The following is a 17404-nucleotide window of genomic DNA, read 5'->3' as shown; positions in this document are numbered from 1 at the left end:
AGTGTTTTCTATCGTTTCCACTTTTTTATTAATGCAACTAAGTTTGGACGTGAGTAAAACAAACTTTCCATTTACCAAACAATAAAAATAAGAAACTACACATAAGCAAGCGATATGAAGTGTTTCAGCAATTAATTGATTATATTTACCATTCAAATCTAACTGACAGGTGATCCTTAACATTAACAGTGCTTCCCTCTACAAATACTTAAAGCTAAAAAGCTCTATTCCTAGTTAAAAAAACACAGATCTATCAGTAATAAGTTACCTTAACACAAAATAGTTACATTTCTGTAGAAGAGCTCCACAGAACTGTTTGTGCACAAAGAAGGCAAAATGTTCCGTGACAAGTCGAATAATGCAACGTCTAGAAAAGACACTATAACAGTGTGCATTATGCACCTCTATATATAGAGCATTCTACACAACTCACTTGGGGTTTGATCTGTCAGTTCCAACTCACCAACCTTGCATTGCCAGTGTGGTGAGTCATACCTTATTACTTTGTTGAGAACACCATCATTCTGGAGTAGTGACTGTAATTTAGATCTCTACATAAATGTAATACTCCCACATGTAATATGCACTTGGATTTTAAACATACAGTACACACAATATTTTTAAATCACTTAATTGTATGCATTCTTAGCAGCTTAATAATAATAATAATATGGATTTACAAGCTTTTCTTCCCAAATCTGTAGAAATCCATTTATACTAATAAATGCTGTGAGAGAGTCTATTTTGAAATGTGAATAAAGATCACAACTATACAGCTCTCATTAAGGTTTATTCAAGTAACATATTTCTGAACTTAATATACTCCAGGAAGGTCAATAGTCTCTTCAACACCTTATCCTGAATGCGAATGAGCCTTGACATTTCCTGAGAATACACCCCTTCTTGCTCAGTGGAAAAAAATGCATTAAAGCAACAATACTGAACACAAGACTGATGAGGCAATGCAGTTTCTCAAAAGTAATTCAATAAATTATACTAAACAATACCTGAACCTGATGAAACACGTAGTGGAGGATATCTAATAATGTTTGTGATTGCAGATTTTTTATTACATTCAGAGGGTTAATAAATGAAGAGCTCAGAATACCCGAGAATAACCATTAGGAAAAAAAATAATTTTCTTACTCAGTAGACAGATATTATTTCACAAAACAACCCATAGATAAAACAGTATTCTCCTAGAGATTAACATCACAGTTAGTGAATGTTCTCACCTGTAGGCTGTAAAGTAACTGTGTCAAGCTCTGAACACTCTGCACCACCTGGAAAGCAAAATATGTATTCAAGAACATCATACTACATACAGCATTGGATGTATTCGTGTGCATGTTTGTGGTTGGATACATTCAAAAAAAGTTTTCTTCACTTAAATACACAGAGTCATTGAAAGTACAATAAATAAGTACAGGGAATATGTCTTATCTTCCACAGTCTTATAATTAATAAATACAAATTATATGGTGAAAAATACTACTAAAACAGTGTTAGAACATTATTTTATCTAAATTAATATAATTTATTACTAAACATTATGTAAAAAATAATGTAAATATATTTGAGAAATATAGGTATTTTGTCAGTATTTGTACGTAATTACTCAGCAGTGATTTTTGGTGCTTAATCAAACTTTTCTAGTATGTCTAACATTTGTTTTGTGTGTGCAGGCTGCCACCTTGTGGTTTATTGATGTATAGCTGCTCTTTGGCCTCCATCAATTGAAACAGTTTGCTGCTTCTGAATCTGAATGTACATTTAACAGATAAATCACTCACGGACCATAAAGACCGCAAAGAGATCTTGATTCTGACATTCAAATAGCATTTCCATTGCTTCTTTATTGTATATATATATTTTATAAAAATATATTCACATATTTACATTTGATTTCTACTGAAATTCATCAAAATTAAACAAATACGTATTGTGGACCCATTAGCATTTGTTGCATTTAAAAGGTCTCTTCGTACATTATGGACACACTACATAATCCTAAAAACCTTGAATAATATATTATAAATGTCTACAATAAATATATGACAAATACAAACTCTAAAAATATTTTGTCACTTTCCTTTACCAGAAATGGGTTTTCAAATCAAACAATATTCTCTTTATGCTCTTCAAAATCAGGATATACTGATAGGTTACACCCGATATGAAGCTGTATAAGTTACTTCAGAGCTTATTCCATTTGTTCTTCAGTCTAAAAAACAGGTATTTTGTAAGACATTACTGTAAAAAAGGTCAGCTAAAAGTATAATTCACTTCTCACCCAATATGAAAATATTCTTCACTGTGAATTATTTTACTTTCAGATATGTTTAGAAAACACTGTTATGCAACGCAAATTTAAATGTTCTGTTCTTCTTATGCGAATGTTAAATAAGACTTTTTGTATACTACAATGATGTCTACACTGACCTCCAACTGTTCTTTGGAATTCTGTGTAATCAGTACATTTAAATCAAACAATATTTTTTAACATGCTGTATATAACATTTTACGTGGTGTGTTGTAAGACAAAAAAGAAAATAAATTAAGGTTTCCAAACAAATATTTCTATACTACAGCTGCAGAAGAAGGTCCCAAACACATCCTCGCCAAATGTTAACTATAAATGAGATAAACTATCATGAAGGGCAAATTATCTCCCCTGATTTATATCAATGTTAATTTTCAAGCTATTGTGTGGGTCTAAAAGCAAATAGCTTGGCTGTTTGTGTTCTGCTTTCTTTCTCAGAAACCTCTTTCTGTAAAATGGAGCTGTAGTTTATCTCTAACATAATTACTGTATGCTCGATATTGGCCAGACTTTTGCAGATTTCCTCTCCAATTTAACCAATTTTAAATTGTAATAAACTATGTATGATTGAAGGTCACATACATCTACATCTCAAGTAAATCCATTTACTGTGGCTGTAGAGGTCCTAAAATAAGAACTACATAAAAAGAAAAAAGTTTCTGATTATTTTGTCCTGGTTTTATAGCTAATCAGTATTCACTATCATCTCACTTCCATGAACATACAATATAGTGATATTTACCATGGATCAAAAAATATGAGTATTAATCTTATACTTAGGAGCCCATACCACAAAATATTTGAAAGAAAATTGATGGGATCGCCATTATAAACAAAGTCTCAAAGAGCAAAATACCCATGCAAAGACAAATGTAAAAGCAGGAAGTTTAATTTAATATAGCAACCCAACCAAAAGCAAAAAGCATAAAAAGTACACTGGATGAGAAACATTATACAGTAACATAAGATACCTTATGCACTTACAGTAATAAACCAAGCTAAAACTGGTGGGACTTAATTACTATATTATATTAAGAAGAAAATATGGCAATTAAACTAAAAACCTCAGCACCATTCTGTTTTGATGATTAAAGGTGGCATCTTTAACATTTATACAAAAGTTTGGTTATTAAATATGGTATATACCTTAAGGTTAATATTGGTGGCATCCCCTCTTCTGACTTCAGTCGGGGATTGCAAAATGTCCCCAGACCACTCTCCTTCTCTCATTTCAGAGTCTGAAGACAGAGACACAGAGCTCGAACTTTGAGTGTTCGGGTAATCTGCTGAAGACAAAGCAGAAAAAGAACAAATCAATATCAACACATAGTAGATGGCATTTCCAAAAGGTACTGTACTGTAATGAAGTAAATGTGATATTGAAAGGCATAATATTAATCACTTGATTTTAACAAAATACTTCCAACTGCATCATGCAACAGAGCTAACTGTATGTTTTAGATCGGTGCAGTGTTGGTCCAGTATAGCTGCACATTCATCTGGATATTAGTTTAGTTGAACACTCAGTTACTTAAGAAAAACTATTAATTTAAGATAACACAATATTTCAAGACACATACAGTAGATGGCATCTGTAAAACCAGAGAAATTGGTCTCTTTAAGGGATAAAGATCACTATGTCAGAAAAAATGCGGCACACAATAATTTTCACAGAAGAAAGACATTGCAGAGATCACAGATTTAGCATTTTTCTGGAGAAACTCTTTATTCTAAAGGAAGCTAGACTTGTCTAGTGAAAGATGTGAGGTACTTGGGGAACAATCTGCTGTGGTTGACTATTTAAATCTTTCTTTTCCACTTGGAGTCAGCTGAACCACTCATACTTATAACACACTGGGGAGAGGATTTGAGTTTCTGAGTCCGTCATGTCTCAGTGGGCACTGATTGTCTGAAATCTGGCTCTGTAAAAAATTAGAGGCCTCTGGTGAAAGTTATTGTCAAACTTTGTAAAAGGAGCAGCTCTCCCCTGTATGGAATTACTCTAGTGTAGTCTAGAAAAAATCCACAAGATGTCATAGTTTCAAATGTGGTGTCCTTCAACAACACAAATAAAGTGATGGTTGCTATCCCGCCAGGAAGAGGATGTAGGAAGACACCCAAATGTATCATCAGAACATCCGAAAAGTGGTTTGGATGGCTAAATCTCACCCAAAGCAACAATTATGAATCTTTAAAAACTCACCAAGTACCTTCTTCAATGACTTGAAGCTACACTAAAGCCACATACAGTAAATACAAGGTAAAGTACAGTTTGTACATGGAACAAGAACTAGGTGCACAACAATCAGCAACTACTCTCAAAATGGACAATAAGCACCGATGTGCCACAGGGATCTATTTTAGGCCTGTTGCTCTTCCTGTTCTATATAAATGGTTTGGATCCCAATATAGTCAGCAAACTACTGGATACAAAAATAGGAAGAGTGGAAAAACAAAAACAGGAGCAAGAGACTTACCAAATAACTTAAACCCATGGATTGGGCAGACAATTTACAAATGAAATTTAACATTAACACAGGTACAGTATTATTAGAACATATATTCTATATCTTCTGATTATCACAGGGTAATTTTGAGATGCAGAAAGCAATAGCATGTATGGAAGGATTTCTTTGTGTAGAATGCTCTGAGTTGATTATCAACAAAATGTGGGGAAGCAGAAAAGGCAAACAGAATCCTTGGATATCCAGCAAAAGTGCTGAATTTTAAAATTAGAAATGCTCTACTAAAACCCTAGATAATGTATTATATACAGTTTTTGCAGCATCCGCAAAAAGTCAAGTCTGTGAAAGAGGTCAAACAAGATCAAGATAATGATTTCTCAGGAAATATACAGTAGGGGTTGTCATATACTGTATAGACATGTCACATCTCTCCAGTCTAGGACAAAGGAGATGATAGGGGATTTGATTCATATAAAATATTAAGGGGTAAAGATAGTGATGATGAGGAACTACATCACACTCAGTAATGAAACAAGGACATCGGACTGAATCTGGAAACTAAAAGTAAATTAACTGTCAATGGAGAATAGGTAACATTTCTCTGAAAAATAAAATAAGCATGAGTTGTCAGGTATATGATTATATGATTATGAAAAGCGAAGCTCATGTTGAAAATGAATGCTATCCCCTCTTTAAAGAATTGAAATGGATCTGTTCTACTTGTTTTGCATCCTCTGGTCCTGGTGTCCAAGGTCAAATTGAGGAATAGATAAGATTACAGACATTTATATAGATATTTTTTAGCCAAAATGGAAAGCCTTCTGCCGTTAGGCTCATGCTTGGTAAATGTATTTTATAATAGACTACATTTACAAAGCATGCATCAAAATCAAGTGACAAAAAAGTCAACAAAACATAAAAGATACGTTTTCATTGGTTAATTAACCAATCTGTTAATTGGTTCATTATCTGAAGAAAACAGTTCATGAGAACAGGCCGTGCAACCTGAAAGATTTGGAGAGAGTCTACATGGAGTAATGGTGAAAAACGAGTAGTTTAAGAGCATATTGGTACAGAAAGTGCTTCTTCAAGGTTATCCATCAAAGGAGACATCACAATATAATAATAATAATAATAATAATAATAATAATAATAATAATAATAAACTTTATTTTATATAGCGCCTTTAAAGGTGGCTTCTATACAGGATGACAATAACAATAAATAAGAAGACTACAACAATAAATAAGAAAATTTCACAAGACAGGACACAATTATAATTACAACAATACAACAATAACAATAGAGGAGACCGTGGAAGATGGTATTAAGAAGAGCAGAGGGGTGAAGAATGGAAGCAGTTAAGTAAAGGCTTTTCTGAAAAGGAGGGTTTTGAGTCTGGATTTGAAGGAGTTTAGAGAAGGTGACTCTCTAATATCCTTGGGCAAGGAGTTCCAGAGCTTGGGGGCATAGCAGGAGAAGGCCCTGTCGCCCATACAATGTAGACGGGCTTGGGGGACAGTAAGGAGGGCAGAATTTGAAGAGCGGAGGTTGCGAGGTGGGGAGTAGGGAGATAAAAGTTCAGACAGGTATTGAGGTGCCAAGCCATGTAAAGCCTTGTAGGTGAGCATGAGGATTTTAAAGTCTACGCGGAATTTGACCGGAAGCCAGTGCAAGGACTCCAGGATAGGAGTAATGTGAACACTTGCACTAGATCTGGTCAGGATTCTGGCTGCTGAATTTTGGACATACTGCAGCTTGTTCAGAGTAGATTTAGATACCCCAGGGAGCAGAGCATTGCAGTAGTCAATTCGAGAGAATACAAATATGTTGATCAGCTTTTCAGCCACAGTTAATGATAGCATAGGGCGTAGTCTTGCGATATTTCTAAGGTGAAAAAAAGATGTTTTGACAGTATGCTGTACATGTGGGTCGAATGTTAAGCCAGAATCGAATATAACCCCAAGGTTTTTCAATTTTGATTGGAGCTCAAGTACAGAGCCATCTACAGACAGGGTTACAGGACTGGCTTTACGAAGTTGATGGGGGGTACCAATAAGCATGACTTCAGTCTTGTCACAGTTAAGATGAAGGAAGTTTTGAGTCATCCAAATTTTTATGTCAGAGATGCAATTAGATAGAATAGAGACAGCCACATCAGTGTCGGGTTTGGTATGGATGTATATTTGAGTATCGTCAGCGTAAAAATGAAAGCTGAGGCCATGTGATCTTAAAAGCTGACCAAGTGGGAACATGTAAATGCTGAAGAGCAAGGGGCCCAGTATTGAGCCCTGAGGGACACCAGACTTGACAAGACCAATTTCAGACCTGTACCCATTGAGAGAGACAAAGTGACAGCGATCAGTGAGGTAAGACTTAAACCATTTGAGGGCAGTGTCAGAGACTCCAAACACAGTCTCGAGACGAGAAAGCAAGATGTTATGGTCAACAGTGTCAAAGGCAGCACTGAGATCAAGAAGGATGAGTATGGAAAGAGAACCAGAATCAGAAGCTATTAGGAGATCGTTGGTGACTTTGACTAGGGCGGTTTCTGTGCTGTGAAGTTGACGGAAGCCAGATTGGAGGGGTTCGAAAAGGTTGTTTGTCATGAGGTGGTTATGTAACTGAAGTGTGACAGCACGTTCTAGAATTTTAGAGAGAAAGGGTAAGTTGGAGATGGGGCGAAAGTTGTTAAGATTGTCGAGAGCCATGTTAGGCTTCTTTGGCACTGGGGTAATAGCAGCAGTTTTGAGGACCGTTGGTACAAGGATTAGTGGATTAGTGATATAAGGATTAGTGGGACATAAATAATGTTGAGTATCATGCAATTAGAAATACTTTCAATATTTAAACATACAAAACTGAAAATTATATTACATACATTATTATAAATAGTCTTTAGTTTTTTATTTTTTTCAAATAATAATTATACTTTATTGATACAGTCATCAAAAACATCAAGCACACTTGTATTTTCATGCTAAATCAGCTTTTACTGTAATTACAGTTCTTCAAGGATATTAATGAATTTGGAAGCCGCTGTACCTCAAGAGGCTGATAAGAAATACAGTACTTGTACTTACATTCAGTTGGAGACTCTGGGATGCTACTAAAACTTCCAAAGTCTTTGAGTTTCCCTGGCGAGCTGGGTTCTGCAACACTCTCCTGTGATTGGCTGTCAGAGGACCATGACTGAGATGTCAGTGCAGCAGTTAGTTTTTCAGCTAAAGAAAGAGATTCATACATTAAATTCAATAAATGCTATTTATGCTGTATGTAGATTATGGAGTTTGCCAGTGTTAAACTTCAATACACAAATATTCCTTCCAGTTTAAAGCACATGGAATTAGTACTGATATTACTAGAAGAAAACTAAATGGGTGGATTAATAGTAAGAATGTATTCATCATGGGCAAAAAAAATCTAAACTAGATTACATGAGGAAAGAGTAGACAGACCAGCAAAATCAAAGGGATTATGATGAAGCGGTACACAGATCTAAAGACCTTTTTTGAAGGGGAGTTCTATAATGAGAAAGACAAACAGAAGACAACAGTGGGTCTAGCTAGCCTCACCCTCTCTGAGCGCAGCTGCCAAGAGGACTGCAGCTTGGGGCACCTCCTCTGGGTCCGGCCGGATCAGAAGATGAGGATCAGGAGCAGACTCCTCATTGACACTCATTCCTGTCAACTCGGCGTAGATCCTGAGCTTCTCCTCCAGACTGTTACAGATCTGCTGGTCCTGGTTAATCAGAGTTTCTGTGAAGAAGGCATAGTATTTCTTGAGGCACATCGACATCCGTCAATGCAAGTAATGCTTCTGGTTTCAGAGCTCTTGCTCCATTGCATACTTCAGCATTTGGTCACATAAGCACAAGTTTGAGGTGAATAAAAAAACATTGAACAATTGTTTGATCTATTATTCTGTGGACAATTTCAAACAGTTTACAATATACATGATTCTGGTACAGGTAAGTGGTGAGACTGCTGACAATAGATTAGGTGTTCCTCTGTGAAGTTATTTCTTTGAAAATACTTTTGGACTGTCAGCATGTTAGATTATCCTGTTCTCGTTTGGCTCTAATAATTTAACATCAGGTGATATACTGAAAAGAAAAAAGGTGATGTTGAAGCATATCAACCTAATTCTCCTTCTTACCCTGAAATTTTTGAATCTTCTGAGCTCTGGCTTCAGCAGCTCGCTTGTCCTCCTCAGTTTCGCTAGTGCGCTCTTCCTCCTCTTCGGGACAGCTGTGGGGGAACATGGGTACCAGCGTTGTTTTAACAGATCATAGATCTATGAACCAGGACAAGCCCTTCTCAAAAATATCATGGAAAACATCTAATATTTTCGGGGTAATATTACATTGCCATTTTTAATTTGATATGGATTTTCCTGCCATGGTGAGAAAGGTGTTAATTTCCTTGTAAGGGTTTTGTCAACCTCGAGCCTCTATCCTGGTAGCAGTTAATATCAGTGCATCGCAGAACACACACAAACACAGGCACACAGGAACAATGTCGAGACACCAATTAAACAGTATTTGGTATTTAAACAAACCAGAGCACCCGAAGGAAGAACTGTAATAATGTAATTTGTACTTTGTAAGATGAAGTAACCCGCTCTTTCTTGGAAAACAAAACAAATCACAATGCTACACAATTAAGTGTTCTTTTATGTGATGAAGTTATACTCCTTATTGCAAATCTTGAAGAAAAAGCCTTCTTCACCTTTCCACTGCCTCTCGGATCAGTCTCATCCAGTTGTTACGCTCTTCCTTGGATGCTGTGTGGATTTCATACATCTCAGGACCCGCTGAGGATGCACTGATAAGAAACATCCCTCTCTCCTCATTGGCCACCTCTCTTACAATCAGTTTCTGCAGAGAGATCACTGGAGGCTTCTGATCCTATTGTGAAATTGTGACAATACCATAAAAATGCAGGAGTTTTAATATTTAATAGAGAATTCAAAGGTTTCATTTGTTAAGGAAACAAGAATCTATATAGTAGGTAAAATGAAATTTCAATTGTCTTTATTATTGGTAATGTTGTTTATAATAATTCTATTGATGATATTTATCTGCTAGGACATCTTATTTTTCTAATCTGTATCATTATAGTGAACTTTCAGACATACCACTGTTGCGAAGATATATTTTTGGTCTTTTTCCTGAAGAAATATGAGAACATCAGTAAGAAGCAGTGCCATGATATCTGCAAGGACAAAGACAAGACAACAAGAAAGCAATTCATAAGCATTAGGCCTGAGGTTAGAAAAACTGAAGAGTCTCAAAGGGTCATGTAACACATGATAACATGTAACATGATATCTGATACCCAAGTATAACATAAAAAATAAGGGACATCTTGTGAAGTGTTTTGAATTCCACTTGTTTACTGCATCCTTTAATGAAACTATATACTAGTGCATATAGTAGTGTATATTAAGCATGTCTGTTTTTACTTTAGTTTCAGCAATGCTAAATTCAAGTTCAAGTATATAGTTATATGTACCTGAACACAATGAAATGCTTATTTGTGCATTTTCCTCACATGACAAATGAAATAACAGATGACATAAAAGATTACATAACTTTAATATAGAAAATGACATAACTAATGACATCACAGTTCTTGGAGACAGGAACAGGGTAAAAGCAATAATTTAACCAGCATTTAGATAGCAGTTGTGTGCAAAATTCAGCAGTGGCAGTATTTTCAGTTCAGTGCAAAACAGAGGGGTATACGTGGGGGTAGGAGGATTTAAGAGGTAGCGTTTATGAGTGTTATTGCTGTGGGGTAAAAGCTTTGTTTTAATTCAGAGTCCAGGCTTTTATACAACTAAATCTTCTCCCACAAATAAGAAAAAAGAAAACTGAATTTGCAGCATGGTTTTGGTCTTATTTGGTCTGATTATGTTGTTTACCATTCTAAGATAAAATGTGGTGAAAACAGTTTGTGTTAGGACCAGACTATTTCCTTTAAAAAATCATGTCATACTGTAGGGGTTTGGCTGTGAGTAACTGCTTTGCAAGGTGTGAAGTGAACAGCCAAAACCAGCCTCAGAAGAACAGAACAACTACTTCACCTTTCAGCCTCCCTGTGGCTGTCTTCCAGTACACTAGGCCATCGTGCTGCAGGGTCCTGCCTTGGCTCATTAGGTCCTGCTTGCGGAAGGTGTGCCCATTCTTCAGCTTGGCAAAGGTCTTATTCTCTATCCGGTTCAGGATCTCCACTAACTTTTGCTCCTTCTCGTACTCGCTGACCTTCAGGTCCACGGCAGCGATCACCTCCCGGATCAATGATAGTGCACGAATCAGGTCTGCGTGTTCCTCTGTGCCCTCTGTCACCAATCAAGCCAAACATTAACATAATAGTATATTAGAGCTCCAAATCATTACCTTAACTTTCAATAACTGCTTTATCCCATTAAGGATCACAGAGCAGCCAGAATCTATCACAGAAAGTAATAGGCACAAGGCGGGACACACCCTAGACGTGACGCAAGTCCATCACAGTGTACACAGACACAGACACATACACATTCACACCAATGTCAATGTCAATTTGTCAATTGACAAAATTGACAAAACGTCACTTTTCCCAGACCCAGAAGCCAATTAACCAGCTGGTAAGTCTTTGGATTGTATGAGGAAACCAGAGCACCTGGAGGGAACCCATGCAAACATGGGGGGAACATGCAAACTCCACACAGATAGCATTCCAGGAATTTAACTTAGGGTCACCATGCCATCACAAATTTAATACATTAAATATTTTACCAGCATCCTGCATACATGTAGTGTTTTTAAGAAAACACACCTTTCATTCTAAAATGTCATTTTTTGCCTATTTTCCAGGTATCTTGAATGAAAACAACTGGGTCATGCAAAACGACTAATTGTAATTATTGGAGTCTTAATGGAAAACCTGGAATGTGTTCTGGTGTAAAGTTTCCTCTATTCCACCAACTGCTGCAGTCAGGAAAACTAACCCTTTGAGTGTTGAAGAATTCGTTCCACCAAGACTGGGTACTTGGTTATGCGTTGTGTTACCAAAAGGATGCATTCTGGGATTTCTCTCCTTCGAACCAAAGAGTTATTACTTTGTTGCTGTTAAACAAAAAATTGTGAGAAAATGCAAGAATTATTACAGGTTAAACAAATGGCACGTTAATGTAGCACTTCCACAACTCAAAATAATGAATATACTCTAATTTCCTTAGCATGTCTTTGGAAGGGAGTGTCAGGATAAATTTTAGTTATCTTTAGCAAAATGTTGATGTCATAATAAATTGATTTATCATTCTAGATCAGCTACTTAACTTTAACAAATAGTTTGTTTCCCGAATATGAAAAAAAAACAATTAAATGGCAGAAATAACTTACTTTAATAAATGCTTGAAATTTCTTATTCTGTTGCTGCAGCTCTTTAAAAAAGTTCACAGCTTCTGTGTGGTGGCTGCAAAATTCTCCATACACCTGTTTCATTTTCGTTGCATTTTCATCAGAAAACTAAACCAAATAGAGATAACATTAGTGTGAAATTGTTTCAATATACAGTAATAAGCACTACTACAGTAGGTACTGTATACACTACTGCAGTGGTACCCAAATGATGGTCTGTTGTCTGTTGTCTGTGGAAAATTAAAATGTGATGCAGAGTCAGATTTAAAACTAACCTGAGAACCCATCTTTGGCAGCACCAGCCATCTCATGAATTTGCTCAATCTACATACCTTCATATAGATGGGCTGCCAAACTTTGCAAATTAACTTCAGGCATGAATAAAAATTTCAATTAAATTAAGGTTCTACATTACCTGTTTGTTTTCTGAGTACATATTTCTTTGTTATTAATTTACATTTTCATAACTCACAGAATCAGTTAAAACAACACAACTAATAGTACTGTATGTGGGAGCCCACTATCAGTTTCAAAATTGAAAAGGGGACTAACTATTTTCCATTTTTCTTCAGACAGTGAAAAACTATGCATTAACATTAGAAGTAAAGTATATTGATATTGAACTGTAAAGAATTTCGATTTAAACATTTTTTAGAGCCATCGATATATTTTAATCTTCACTGCTTTTTTAACTGAATACATTTTCAAAAACCCTGATTGCTTTTAATTATATACAGTAATGTAATATGTAAACAAAATAATAAAAGCTGGTGCATGCTGATTTATCAGGAAGGAATAGAAAGATTATCAGGAATCTGCACCCCAACTATTTTACAATCTAAGCATTTGACAAAATCAAAGCAGGGCTCACTTGCTGCACAAGGACATCTCCTATTCTGTCAATAAGGAAGTTCCTGTCATTGTTCTCCTCTGTGCCATGCTGGCGTCGCTCCTTCATTGCACTAAAGAAGCTCTTGTGGATATCAAAGAGCTCGTCTAGACAGGGGAAGATCTTGTCCACAGTGTAATGGTCCAACTGTAGCTGCTCCTTCATGCCTCTTCTGAAGATCTCAGACATGATGGTCAGTGTCTGGATGTGATGCATCTCTGTCTGCATTAGTTCTGTGAAAAGGCCGGAGCAGTGAATATCTTTACTCTGACAAAGATCAGATGAGTGGTAATTGATGAGCTTCAGATGACCCCCAACACGTACAGTTTACAGTGTTTCTTTTTTCCCCCACGGCAAAACCTACATCCTATTTCCTGAAGGAAATCGTAAAACTTAAAAAAGAAAACAGAAATCAATTCAGGTATTTTTTTACATATAACATAAATATACATGTTTTAATTTTAACAGATTAAATCAAAACTTGGACATTTCTAAACATACTGCCAGACAGTGGTTTCACATTTGGAAGAGGACTCATGGTTTTAACCCAACAGAAATCTGGATATTAAGTACTGGGTTTTCAATGTGTACTGTAGTTGGCAGATCAATAAAAGTTTTGGTTTAAATTAAGCTGTAATTCTGAAATCTTTATTTCCATGTGGAACAAATACAGACCATTCTGCTTTTTCATTCTCACTAATTTAGACTCAGATATGTTTTTGAACAGCAAGAATTAACATCTTTGCTGGACATACTGTTCCTGTCAGTAGTAGTCCTTTCACATTTACAGTATACTATATGTACATCATATCAGGCTGAATTTTTTTTGGGCAAAAGATGAGACAAAACATAGAGCAAATAATAAACCAATCAAAGTTTCCAAAAATCTTTGTTTTAGCTGAAACAACTACATATCAGAAAATTAATGTTTTTATAAAAATTCCAATGTTTTAGGAGAATTCTTTGAGTAATTATATATAAATTTATATATATTTACTCAAAGAATTTATATAATATATTATATATATTTAAAAGGTGAAAAGGGGTGTCTACAATGGCATGGTTTACAATATCATCACACACATTATTGTGTGACAAAACAGCTCTGTTTCCTGACTGCTGGCCAGGTTTAGTGCACTTGGTCAGACTTCAGAGCTAAGAGTATCTTCTCATATATTTCCTTATATTTGTGAACAGACAGATCTTCCAGATATGCCTTTGCTTCTGCAGAATATGTAAGATCATCTGTCTGGTGAGCGTAAAGTTTGTTCATTTTAATTATTGCATTTTTTAAATTATAATATTGGTTATATGTGGAAAGAAATGGTATTCTGAACCGTGGTTACTAGAAAGATGATTTCAGTTCTTTGAAAGCAATGAAGAACTCACCATAGATAACATCCTGCCTCTTGATAACGCGCTTCTCCTGTTTGCTGCAGAACTTGGGGTCTACATACAGACTCCAGGACTCTGCTTCATAGTCTAGCAAATCAGCACTGAAGTCACTGCGCAAAGGGACATCCACTGTGTCTGATGGTTAAAAAACAAGGCCAAGCTATTTTTACACACCAAACTTCATAACCAAAATATTCTAACTACTGTATATTCTATAAACAATATTGTCATACAACAATTCTTTAGCCAATATAGCACCCAGACTGATGAATCTCCCATAAAAAAGGCATTTGTTTGTTTTCAGAATTGTATTGTTTCAACGGTTTCTACAGTACACATGAGGTACACTTTCTGTGAATAATGAGACATAATTTACTGTACAGAATATAAACACACAGCTAGACACATGACGCACTGTATGTTACCAGACATATTTCACAGGTAAAGCACCAAAAATCACCAAATAAACTGCTGAAATCACACACTGAAAGACTGTTGAATAAGCAAGTCCTAATATACTGTAGCAGTTTGACTTGTGAAAGCCGAAATTGCACTGCTTCTCATTCTGCCAGGTCTGTTTCATTTTGGGAGTTACTTATATTGAGATTGGAGATAGCCAAATTAAAATGTTCTTTTGCGGCATGTGAGCAGTGTGAACTCTTTTTATTCATTTATCATATGACAAATGAACAATTACATGTCACCAGTGGATTTCTTTTAAGTCATTTATTGCTGTGAAATCATAGTGACATTTCTCCTTTCTCTTCCTTTACTCTGTTTTGTCCAGCCTGACCTTGGTACTATATTTCCCATATGTCCTTTGTGTGCTGTGCTGGACTATTCAGTGCCGCCATCTAAACAGTGTTGAAAATGCCTCCTCACCTTCTATTATAAAACTGTCCGTGGAGGGTGATGTCCCCATCACCTGCAGGATCTCCTCTGATTGAGACCTGCCCCTCCAACTGCTGCTGTCTACATCAGCCTCCATACCCTCACTCAGCCTCCTGGGATAGAATAATATCAGAGCTGATTCTCATCATCACCTCTGTGGCTCACATTGTCTAAATTCAAATGCTTAGTAAGTGATAAAGCATAAAACAGGGGTAATCAGGAAAGAATACAAGAAAAGCAATCTTCTTTGATCTTAACAAGTCCAGTATATAGAGTACAACTGAAAAAGGAATACAAATAATAATCCTTAAATTAATAAGTATTAAAATTACAGTTTAAAAATCACAAATTATTAATTTAATCCACTTCAAAAAAGTTACTTAGGATTGAAATTATCTCCCTGTGCCTCTACTTGAAAAGACTTGGAACACACGTAAGATTAGATTCATGTAGTAAGTTAATAGGTTCAATTAAATGAGGTGTGCAGAACTGGAAATTCTACATGGGTTAGGTTTAAAATGGTGGCATTTTCACTTCAAATCACGTCTTTATGATAGATGATTTTTTTTTAAGTGATTTTTCACTTTATGATTCACCAGTTCAGGTTAAAGCAGAATTGTTCCATGTGTTTAAAATGTGACAATTTAAAACATCCAGAATTGTTCATCCCTGCGTTATACTATTAGTTTTAAGCACCTGCGTTTATCACTCTTCTGAATCTGATGAAATGTATTCAGGGTCTCTATGTGGGACCTGCTTACCGCTCAGTAACAGCAGATGCGCTCTTGGACAGAGGATGCACCTGGTAGGACTGTTCTCTCTTTGTATCCTTGGCCATCATCACAGGGAGGGATGGAGACGAAGTGTTTAGTGAACCAGAAGAATGAGGGATTTCTCTTGTTGATGAAGCTGTACGAGCGAAACGACCAATTCCTTAAAGCTCACAATAGATGTGGCAGTGCACATAGGAATAAACATGTAAAATTACTTTGCATTAAGATTTATTTTAGAATTATAGAAATAAATATGAAAGACCAACTGATTTATTGAGGTCAATGGTAAGAAACAAATTGTATGATTCAGCTCACACTTTGGAAGTGAACTTTACGAGGCCTTCTGACAAAATTATGAAGGAATTTTGCAGAAATCCATAGAGCATCAAGTTCTATAGTCATTATCCTTTGAGAGTTTCTTAATACAATCCTGCCTTTTTATTTAACTTACAATAAACTTGATAATTGCTAGACAACAAGCAGAACTGCAAATAGAAAAGGCAACTCAGGTCGCAGGGATAAAGAGGATGTACATTATAACAAGATGTCTCAGGGGTATTTTAAAACAATTTAGTCCCAATGTATTTATAAACTAAGATGTGCACAAAAGAGGGTTTCTTACAGAGAGAATATAGCATTCAAAAAGCAGAAGAATAATGCAACTATTCTCTTTCCCTTTGACTCCTAATACAGTATGTGCTAGTCCTCATATGGTACTGTAGGTTAGCCTAACCATATGGTAGAAAAAATAGGGCTTTTTGATGAAAGAGTAATTGTAAATAAGAATGCTAAACTTACTCAGTGGGAGAGATGCCGTCTTAGACTTTACTGTTACTCCATACTTATCTTGCAGCTTCTATGGAAAAGAAATACTGCAAATTAACACAAAACTGGTGATGGAAGAAATTGTTTTTAATAAAATAATATTTTCACTATTTTTAAAATCTGTATAATTCATTTACCTTTGAATTTTACACAAAAGAACTACAGTATACTGTATAATGCATGTTAAAAGACTGTATTACAGTATATCAATGGTAAACACATACGTTTTTGAAAAAGACTGAACAGGTTTAGTAAGGTAAAATTCAATAAATACAATGACAATAAGGCTAGAACAAACTGGATGTGTAATGCAAACAAAACTGAAATAACTAAAACAGTCATGTGTGGATACAGACCAGGGATATAAACATCCTGTTGGCACATCATGCATGTTTACAACAAGTTACATTACCAGTTTAAGAATAAAAACCATTA

General features: G+C 35.7%; 1 protein-coding gene across 7 annotated transcripts in view; it reads right to left on the bottom strand.

The window, feature by feature from the left end:
* The window catches only part of arhgef28a (Rho guanine nucleotide exchange factor (GEF) 28a), a 124148-nt gene that overhangs the window by 20939 nt on the left and 85805 nt on the right, over positions 1-17404 (bottom strand). For 6 of the 7 annotated variants that reach the window (XM_015339200.2, XM_015339219.2, XM_015339217.2 and 3 more), the window contains 15 exons: positions 16943-17000; positions 16133-16280; positions 15363-15484; positions 14475-14615; positions 13068-13318; positions 12179-12304; positions 11785-11902; positions 10879-11133; positions 9928-10004; positions 9519-9697; positions 8947-9038; positions 8364-8546; positions 7872-8012; positions 3470-3609; positions 1236-1283 (listed from right to left, as the gene is read on the bottom strand). In XM_015339200.2, coding sequence (XP_015194686.2) covers positions 1236-1283; positions 3470-3609; positions 7872-8012; positions 8364-8546; positions 8947-9038; positions 9519-9697; positions 9928-10004; positions 10879-11133; positions 11785-11902; positions 12179-12304; positions 13068-13318; positions 14475-14615; positions 15363-15484; positions 16133-16280; positions 16943-17000 — 2079 coding nt within the window. The remainder of the gene's footprint in view (positions 1-1235; positions 1284-3469; positions 3610-7871; positions 8013-8363; positions 8547-8946; positions 9039-9518; positions 9698-9927; positions 10005-10878; positions 11134-11784; positions 11903-12178; positions 12305-13067; positions 13319-14474; positions 14616-15362; positions 15485-16132; positions 16281-16942; positions 17001-17404) is intronic. The other variant, XM_015339215.2, reaches the window with a different exon arrangement.

Source organism: Lepisosteus oculatus, chromosome 3 (assembly GCF_040954835.1).
Source record: "Lepisosteus oculatus isolate fLepOcu1 chromosome 3, fLepOcu1.hap2, whole genome shotgun sequence".
NCBI classification, from domain to species: domain Eukaryota; kingdom Metazoa; phylum Chordata; class Actinopteri; order Semionotiformes; family Lepisosteidae; genus Lepisosteus; species Lepisosteus oculatus.
The sequence above is the reverse complement of the archived record's forward strand: the minus strand, read 5'-3'. Positions and strand labels throughout refer to the sequence as shown.